The sequence below is a fragment of the Myotis brandtii genome, unplaced genomic scaffold (assembly GCF_000412655.1).
Source record: "Myotis brandtii unplaced genomic scaffold, ASM41265v1 scaffold305, whole genome shotgun sequence".
In the NCBI taxonomy this organism is placed as follows: Eukaryota; Metazoa; Chordata; class Mammalia; order Chiroptera; family Vespertilionidae; genus Myotis; species Myotis brandtii.
Window position 1 is genome coordinate 1,189,155 of NW_005361652.1, and position 10,417 is coordinate 1,199,571.

General features: G+C 38.1%; 1 protein-coding gene across 1 annotated transcript in view; it reads right to left on the reverse strand.

Moving 5' to 3' along the window:
* NRK (Nik related kinase) overlaps nucleotides 1–10,417 on the reverse strand; it is a 91,290-nt gene that overhangs the window by 20,218 nt on the left and 60,655 nt on the right. Inside the window, exons 18-21 of the mRNA XM_014542595.1 lie at nucleotides 5,393–5,564; nucleotides 4,782–4,937; nucleotides 2,844–2,987; nucleotides 426–584 (exon numbers count right to left, since the gene is read on the reverse strand). Of these exons, the coding sequence (XP_014398081.1) occupies nucleotides 426–584; nucleotides 2,844–2,987; nucleotides 4,782–4,937; nucleotides 5,393–5,564 (631 nt within the window). The remainder of the gene's footprint in view (nucleotides 1–425; nucleotides 585–2,843; nucleotides 2,988–4,781; nucleotides 4,938–5,392; nucleotides 5,565–10,417) is intronic.

Sequence of the window (10,417 nt, forward strand, 5' to 3'; positions counted from 1 at the left end):
ATAAAATAAAAATAAAAATAAAAGGAATTATTATATGATTCTATTTTATTGCTATTTAGAGGAAAGATAATTTCCTATAAATAATCTTGTGTGTTATTGAAGAAACACTAAAGCATTATATAGTTGAAGTTATATAGAAACAGGAAAATAATAGTTTATATGGAGTAATTAGAGTGACTGAGAAGAGGAAAAAGGTGAGAAAGTAAACCAAATTTAACTTCTATAGCTATTTCAGTCAATCTATATTTTTTCAATAACAGCCATAATTGTGGCATAAAAATCCTGGAAAATGTGGCAATAAAATTCACTCATTTTTGTATATGAAGTTGAAACTTTGCCCTTTCTCTGCCTTTCATAACAATGTACTTCACCAAGTGAAGGGAATCAAAATTTGTATACTATAGTAAATATGAAATGGGACTTACGAACACTGAAGTGTTCACAGCCTGTCAACTTATCAATAGCTTTGCAGGCTTCCTCTGTCTTTAGCATTTCCTCTTGTCTTCTTTTACTTTCTGGATCATCATTCAAAATCTTGTTCCTCAGCCAGGTCAGATGATACACCCGAAGTCTGTTTTTATGGCCTGATGGGTTAAAAAACAATATAGTGTTTCAATCTATTTTCTTCATATACTAAAAGAATAAAAAGTAAAGGCATTCTGCCTTTGTAACCAAATGTTTTCATTAGGGTAAAAAGCACTTTTAAAAAACTATACTGCATCAGTCTTCCCTTCTGAGTTTGTAAATGTGATAGCAATGTTTCTCACTTCCAAAAGATAGTAAAAGTGTCCACCAGCTACCTATGTGCCTGTCTGAAGTGAATGTAAAATATTTCTTTGGGGCAGGTTAAGACTGCCACTGTGCAGGCAACAGAATTACCATCCATTCATTTGTATCTTGGCTTTCATCTAAGTCATGATCCTTTTAGGATTCAAAGATGGAGAAACTGTCCCTGGTATTGGGTATGAATGAGAGGGCTGCCTAATGTATTCACTGTTAGACATTCAGGGACAGTGGGATGGACCTCTCTGTGCTCTTTCATTTTGGCATATTTACAAACTAGTTGAATGGTTTTATTATATTTTATCAACCCAATTTATCTTTAATATTAATTTTCTAATTATAAATGCCATCAACATTTTATAATTCCTTCAGGAAAACCTGGCCATTAAAATTTCATGTTTCTTTTTAGTGGCTTTATATTCATTTTAGGGTTTATGATTAAAAGATTTCTAGGCCCAATAATATGATTCTTATTTATAAGATAAATCTTAAATATAGCTTTATATGATACTTTAAAAAACAATGTTAGAATTCAGACATCCATATCTGTTGTCATTCTATTCTTAAATGGTAAAATAAATGTGTGCACTAAACTATTAGGCATATTTATACACTGATGTTCTCTGTACTATCTGAGGCAAAAATAATCCACATTTGAAAAAATTTTCAGCTTTAAAAATGGCACATTTAGGTTAGAAAAAGCTGAATAAAAAGTAAAGCACTGTGTTATCCAGCCACCCAGGTATTTTCAAATGTTGCTAAATGTTGCTTTTATGTACATCAAGCAGTTATAAATGGATGACTGTATAATCTGATAAAAATTGTGAGGTTTTAGCATCTATAGAGGATTTTATTATTAAAGCAAAGTTAATCATATTTAAGAATACAGATAAATATTAATCAATGTACAATATGTCTATTAGGTATAAGCTGGAAGTATATAAACATATCTAAATGACTGCATTTAGCATCATTTTATTCTACACTCAAACCATTTTTAAAATTTTTCTGTCCTTTTGTCTGCCATCTTTGGCCTATAGTCAGTTTTAATGCTAACATTACTAACATCCATATACTTGCTCTCTCATATTAAAAGGTTCAAGCTCAGGCTGACCAAAGCTAAGAAATTCAACTACTGTATGAATAGAGTGGAGAGGCCTTAGAGCAGTGGTTCTCAACCTTCCTAATGCCGCGACCCTTTAATACAGTTCCTCATGTTGTGGTGACCCCCAATTTCATTGTTACAAATTGAACATAATTAAAGCATAGTGATTAATCACAAAAACAATATGTAATTATATATGTGTTTTCCGATGGTCTTAGGCGACCCCTGTGAAAGGGTCGTTCGACCCCCAAAGGGGTCGCGACCCACAGGTTGAGAACCACTGCCTTAGAGGATCCAGTCTAGTTACTAACCCTATCCATAGGCTTTTATGATAAGTTTGTGCCAGGGACAACACAGTATCATTTTTATCTATTCACTTCATTCTTTGTTGCTTCGAATACATCACAAGAAAGGTATATAGTGGACGTTAGTGTGGTTATGTGTGCATGGGTGGGTGAAATTGTGAGTTGTGAAGTAGTAGGTGGATAATCAGAAAAGACCTGAGTGCTGGCCAGATGGCTCAGTTGGTTAGAGCGTCATTCTGGCATACACCAAAAGTTTGAAGGTTAAATCCTTGTCAGGGCAAGTAATTGAGACAACTGATCAATGTGTCTCTCTCATCTCTCTCGTATCTCTCTCTCGTCTCTCTCTCTCTCTCTCTCTCTCTCTCTCTCTCTCTCCCGCTCTAAAATAATTAATAAAACACATGGCTTTTCTTATAATTGACCTAGGTTAGGTGTATTGCAATCAAATATACAGATACCAAAGGAAAGTCAGAAGTTAGTTTAAATTATAAATAGGTTAAAAAAATACTAGTGGAAAGTCTGGTGTCCCAAATAAATGTGATATTTAAAGTGCTTTCCTATTAACACCTTCTCCTGAGAAAGTCTTTAACCCAGTTTGAAACCTAATTAATTTGTATAATTATTCAGCTAATTTTAGTTCTTAAACAAACCCGAGATAGTAATCAGCAAATTGAGTGGCTCTACAACTTGAATCTGACGAAATGGTCTTCGTTTTATAAGTTTTGTAATATCTGCCTTTCCACTTCTGTCCATAAGATACAGATTAGATCTGGTTCCCAACAGCAAATTCACTCCTGTTTATATATAAAAAGAAAAGTTCTATATTAGCTCAGATTATATTTTTATAATTAACTTTATATTAGTATTTTTGTTATGCCAATGTTCTGATTTATATAAAGGTGGCGTATCATTTTAGGCTAATGTTAACCTTATTCTGTGTAAAAATGGAATGTCTACGAACAGAACAAATTTCATTGAAATACATACAAATATAGAAGATAATACCCTTTGGCAATATTGTACTGGCTGGTGTCTAGTGTGCCATATTTTATCTCAGAACCCTTAGTTGTGTCCCAAACTTTATAAAAATCAATCAACCCCTTGGAAAGTTACCATTAAATATTAAAGATGTCTAGCACCTACAAAGATATCAATTCAGTTGATTTCTCATTTCTAACTATATCTATGGGTTTTAATGTTTTGAAAATAATTATATGTAAACTGATTTAAAATGGAATGATTCTGTGTTCATACTACATATATTAAAATATTTACATTGCAAAAAGTCTATTAAATCAATCCCTACTTTTGTGTATTTAAATTTTGACACTCTTTGTCTGCTGGTTCTAGTCACTCAAAAAACAATAACAAACAAACAAACAAAAAACATATAAGCACTGTTTTAAAATACCAGAATGACAAAACTGAAATAGAAGATTAAACTAAAGTTCGAATGTACTTCAAACCACTGTGGGAGTTTTCCTCCATATCCTAAGACACAGGGGAAAATCAGCAAGGTAATATAAGAAAGATTACTTCAATATGTTCCTTCTTCTTGGAGAATATTTTTCTCTAGGGGTAAAGGCAAGGATCTCTGCCTTCATTTTCCCATTCTGTCTTTTACCAGTTCTATAAGTAATGCCTAGACCAGTGGCAGATTTACAAACTACATTTTTCTCCTACAGGGGAATCTGAGAGGGAGAAGGAAATGCAGTCAATTTTTACTGTAATCTCTTCTTTTTCAAAATAATTTTTCACAAATAATGAAAATTAATTACCAGGCATGAACTGGGTAGTCACCTGACTGAAATGATAATGAAGTAAACTTGGGTTTCTTAAATCCGATACATTACATTAGCAAAAACTTTGAGGATGTTAGGTTTTAACCTAGGTTGTTCAATCCTTATAACTATAATGTCCACTACATTGCTCTATTTTTAATATAAAGTTCTGTCCCATGTTCAATCATACATGAAGTAAAATCTATGAATTTGAAAATTGGAGATTGGCATTTCCTTTGGATTTCTCCCCTTCTTCTGTTCATTTATTGTTTCATTTATGCTATAAACTGGCTCAAGGTAAAATATTGTCTCAGCACTACTAATATGGTTATATTAGTAATTCATTCTTCTGGAATAAAGGACTGAAAAAGTCTATCAAAGATATAGAAGTAACTTTCTCAACAAATTCTCAAGATTATTTTAAAACAAGAACTTGCAGAAATATTTCTTGTAATATCTCATTAATTATATGCTGCACATCTTATATTAAAACATACTAAACTCAAAAATTTTAAAAAATCATAACCTAATTCAATTTTATATTTCAGTTCAGTTAATTCAGGTTAAAAAGAAAAAATAGAATAAAAAGGTAGGAAACACCAATTCAAACATCAAACTACATTCAGTGAAGATAAATCAGCAAAAAGGAGCAAATTAATTATATAAATATATTTTTTTAATTTCTTGGTAATGATTTGGTAATAGAAAATAAATGTTTTATACCTATGATTTTTTCACAGCTTTATTACATAGATAAAATATAATCTTCAAAGAAGCAACAGCTCATTTTAAAGAAACCAAACTCACCCCACAAAGAACCACAGCAGATCTCAGAAGTAAATTCCTTTTCATACATGTGGATTAGTGGTTTTTTACATGCAGTAGAGACATATAGTGGGTTAACATTTACTTCAGAGGTTTTCTTAGGTGATTTCTCAGGTACTTCCACTAATCCAGTATATACTGTGAAGAAGTAAGGAGATTATATTGAGAGAAATTACTAATGTTTACATAATACGTGCTTGCGTGTTTCCACAAATGAGACACAGCCATGATAAGTTCCTTTTTTTCTATGGCATTTTATTTTTTAAATGTAGGTGTCATTTCTGTAACTCCTAAACCATCAGATAACACAAATCATGACAGTTAAAATACATTTCTGAATATAAATGTATTTCAAGTTACTGTGCTTAGATTGCAAAAAAATTACAAATGAGGGACTCAATTTTTCAATTGTAGTTCAAATTTAGGTGCCATATAGGCTCAGAGAAGAGTAGATTTTTATAGCTTATATCCATCTGGCTTAATGTCAACTGAATATCAGAATGATTTAATTCTTTTCAAATCCTGAATTAGTGGTCAAACCCTGTATTTAATATGTGAAAAGACATCAGTGTTTGGAGATTAAACACACTTACAAATGGAATTGGCAAACTCAGTATTTGTAGCACTCCCAGAAATGTTGAAAGGAGATGAGTGACTGGCAGAAAAACCTGATTCTGTTGATGCTTCTGATATGTCTATACTGTCATTCTCATCGTCAGGTGTTGAGGCAATGGCGTTTGAGGTCCCACTTCTGCCAACTGATTCCTAAAAGATGAAAAATTAATTTTGATTTTATTAGGAACTTACCAGTGAGAGAAATACAATATTCCTGGGGTTCATTTGAAAAATAGAATGCAAAATTTGTTAATGTCTATAATTCTGCACCTATATAAAATGCACATTTGCCAGATGAACCCAACCATTTCATCTGAAAGAGAGACACAAGTTATGTTGAGATAATTTATATCACAGGATAAATTCAAGGAGCTTGAAGTCTCTAACTATAAAATTTAGAAACCTAACATTTGTGGAATTTTTACTATGTACTAGGTACTCTGCTGGACATCTTATTTACATTCTAGAGGCCTAATGCAGTCCAGGGAACAGGCCTAAGTCAGCAGTCAGACATCCTTAGTGCTGCTGCAGAGGTGGAAGAGGCTCCCACCACCGCTGCTGTGCTTGCCAGCCATGAGTCCAGCTCAGGGCTTCTGGCTGAGTGGCACTCCCCCTGTGGGAGGTCCTGCATTGAGTGACTGCCCCCTAGTGGTCAGTGTGCATCATAGCAACCGGTTGTTCAGCCTAAGCTGTCAGTTGGACATCCCCCAAGGGCTCCCGAACTGTGAGAGGGCGTAGGCTGGGCTGAGAGACCCCCCCAGTGCACAAATTACATGCACCGGGCCTCTAGTTCTTTTCTTTTAAATATATTTTCATTGATTTTAGAGAGGAAGGAAGAGGGAGAGAGAGATAGAAACATCAATGATGAGAGAGAATCATTGATTGGCTGCCTCCTGCACGCCCCCCACTGGAGATCAAGCCTGCAACCTGGGCATGTGCCCTTGACTGGATTCGAACCTGGGACCCTTCATTCCTCAGGCTGACTCGCTATCCACTGAGCCAAAACAGCTAGGGCCTCTAGTTCTTATATATAGCATCTGTGTAGCTGTCTGAGTATTTTTAACCTATTTATAAAGTCAGCAAACCTTTTGTGAATGACAAATCATCATGTGAAAATAGTTTGTTACTTAGGTGTTAATTGTATGTGTGAACAGTTCCTTACAAAACTAAAATAGAATCTACCAATACCACAATAACAATTACACATCTAGCAAGTCCATTTCTAGGTATGTAGTCCAAAGAATTGAAAACAGAGACTCCAACAACAGATATGTATATACCAATTTTTTACAGCAGAATTATTCATGATAGCAAGCAGCCTAAAACAACCCACATGTCTGTGTATGAATGAATGGATAAACAAAATGCAATGTATTCATACTCTGAGACATTAAGCCTTAAAATAAAAGAAATTTTGACATATGCTAAAACATGGATGAACCTTGAAAATATTATGCTAAGTGAAATAAGCTAGACAGAAAAGAACACATATTGTATATTTCTGCTTAATAAGGTATCTAGACAAAAAGTAGAATAGAGGTTACTAGGTTTTTGGAAGAGAGATAATAGAGTTAATTGTTTAATTTTTAGGGATGGTAAAAAAGTTCTTTAGGGAGACACAATGGCAGCAGAATAGATGGATGTGTCCCAAGCCTTGTCATGAGCAAATAGAATGAGTGGCTGAAACAAATAACATCCAACCCAAATTGGTAAAGGAGACTCAGCTGGTGAGACAGTTTGCAGCCAGGAAGGGCAAAGGACCCTTGGAGAAAGGTAAAATCAAGGATCTGGGTAGGAGAGTTTGTCAGACCTCTGAGCCCAGAGGGTCAAAGGGAATCTGCACAGCACCAAGCCACATCCCTGGGGACAGGCACAGTGTCTGACTGTGGAAAGAAGGTCCACAGGACTGCTGGAGGCAGGGGATTCTAGATCTGGGTCCACAGTCACAAAAGACTGAGATCAGAGCGGGCAGCCTGAAGGGCTGACCAGACAGCACAGTGCCGGCAGGAGAAGAGCTTGCAGAGGCGCAGTCCTTCCCCTCTCTGTGGCTTTTGCTTTTCTTCACCGAACCTATTTCATAGGACCTTTCGGTTACAGACACTTACCCATGGCTGAGGTGTGGTAGAAGGTGTGGAATTGTGGAATCTGGGGAGAGGAGGGGGTCCAGGAGAAGTGGCAGCGAGTCTGGTGCTGAGTCATACCTGAGCCCGGACCTGGGCAGCCATTTTGTCCTGAAGAGATAGCCCTTCCCTCTAGTCTCCAGGCAACCAATACAACCACACCCAGATTCCACCCTGAATGGTACAAAGGATTAAAAAATAATCTGAACAATCCCTGAGAGTCCATAGGGACAGGCCTAAAGAAAGATCTTCAGTCCCAGCAACAGGAAACTGAGAAACAGTACAGTACAGAAGACTGGGATCTTAATCCAGTCAAATGAATGACATTTCACTTTTTCATTTTTATTTAATTATTATTTTGTTATCTCTTTTTTTCTTCTTTTTACTTTGTTTTTCTGTTTTTGTTTGTTGGTTTATTTTCTATTTCTTTTAGCATTATTTTTCCAACCTTCTATTTTATCTTATTTTTATTTGCTATTTTTATTTTTATACCATTTTTGAAATATTTTTTTGTAAATTTATTATTATTCTTTTCCTCTCATTCTCTTTCTTCTTATCCACTCCTCCCCTTTATACTTCCTCTGTACTGACTTGTGGTCCTCCCCATATTCATCTAATTCTTAACCTTATTTTCTGTATATAAGCTCAGCCTCTACAGATTCTGCCCCCACCCTCTTTGCTGGGTGTTTGTATATATTTTTTTATTTATCTATTGGTTCTGGGGTGTTTTCCATATATATATATTTTTTTCTCCTTTATCTTGCTTTTTCTTTTCTCTCTCATCTTTTTCTCTCTCTTTGATATCATTTGTGCTTTCTTTTCTCTCCCCTAATTCTCTTTGCTCAGGTGGTCACTTATTCACTTATATTGGGGTTATTGGTGTCATGCATACATTTGTGCTTTGTTCCCTTTGTGTTGTGTCTTGTCGAGGTGAATTTTATCCAGTCTGGCCAAGGTGCTAGAGAGTGAGCCACATAAGCAGACACCTGGAGAGGAAACTCCATCCATGAATGGGTCAATAACACCCAGGCCCAACTACAAAGGTAGGAAGAAGACGGCAGTGAGGGAGAGAGCATGAGTGAGTGAGGGAGCAAGTGTGAGTGAGGGAGCAAAAGAGGAGTGTGTGGTTGGGTGGGGGGGGTGTGTGTGTAAGTAAGGCACAGTTAGATCCCGCAAGACCTTAGGGGGCAGGCTAACTGGGCTTGCCTAACTAGGCAGCCTCTGCTACTGTTGGAAACAGTACTGGGAGACTGGCTGATCCTCAGAGGCCTAGCCTTTTTGAATGGGAGAGCTGCTGTAACTGGGAGCCCAGCTTCAACTCTAACCAGGATGCCCTCAGATAACATCTGGGACTCGATAGCCAATCCCTGCCAGGGACCTGCTATCTCGGCTGTGGTCTCACAGTCAATGAGTCTCCAGCCACCCTGGGCACAGGCTCCTGTGAATTCTGAAGCATGCTCACCTCTGACTGGCCCAATGCTTTAGCCCAGGGCACTGCAACCAGATGAGCATCAGACACATGAGAAGCTGCTCCACCTTCTGAGGAGCAGCAGCTGTATGAACAGCCCGCCCCCATCCGAGGAGCAGCAGCTGTGTGAGCAACCCACCCCCATCTGAGGAGCAGCAGCTGCCCGAGCAGACCGCCCCCGTCTGAGGAGCAGAAGCCCTGTGCAGACCATGCTGGTCTGAGGAGCAGCAGCCACACACAGCCTGCACCAGTCCAACGAGCAGCAGCCGAGTGAATGGCCCACCCGTGTCCAAGGAGCAGCAGCCACACGTGCAGCTCACTCCCGCACAAGGAGCAACAGACATGCAAGAAGCCTGTCCCCCATCTGAGGAGCAGAAGCCGTGTGAGCAGACCACCTCTGTCTGAGGAGCAGCAGCTGTGTGAGCAGCCGGTACCTGAATGAGAAGCAGCAGCCCTGCAAACAACCTGCCCCTGTCCAAGAAGTGCCAGCCTCATGAGCAGCCCATGCCATCTAAGGAACTGCAGCAGCACACAGCCAGCCTGATCCAAAGAGCAGCAGCCACATAAGTATTCTACACCCGTGCGAGGAGCAGCAGCCTCGTGATCAGCCCACCCCCACCCAAGGAACAGCAGCTGTGTGAGCAGCCTCTCCCATCAGCCAGAGGAGACACCACTGCTGCGAACAGCACCCACCAGAGGAGCCACTGCCAACTGAGGAGCAGCCGCTACCATGGCCGCCTAAGGAGCAACCACATCCCGAGGAGCCACTGCCACCAAGGAGCAGCCACTGCATGACGTGACATCTAGATCTGTCAGTGAGACCAAAAATGGGTAGACAAAGAAGCTCCCAAAGGAAAGAAAAAGAGAAATCGCCAGAAAAACAGCTAAGTGAAACAGAGGCATGAAATATGTCAGAAAAATAATTCAGAATGAGCTTCATACATTACATAAACCAGATGGATGAAAAATATAATCAACAACTTATGTAAGAATCAAGAAGAAATGGATGAAAAAATCAACAACTTATGTAAGAATCAAGAAGAAATGAAGAGTAATATAGCTGCAATAAAAAACACCATGGAAAGTTTCAACAGTAGACTAGGAGAAGCAGAGGGCCAAATTAGTGAATTAGAAGGCAGGGAAGCAAAACACACCCAAACTGAACTGCAATTGGAGAAAAAAATTAAAAGACAGGAGGAGAGACTAAGGAAGCTATGGGACAAAATGAAGCAAAGCAACATAAAAGTAATAGGGGTGCCAGAATGACAGGAAGAGGAACAAGGGTTAGAAAACCTATTTGAAGATATAGTGTCAGAAAACTTCCCTGATGTGGGGAAGAAAAAAGTCACACAAGCACAGAGAGTCCCATACAAGATGAACCGGAAAAGACCCACACCAAGACACATCATAATTAC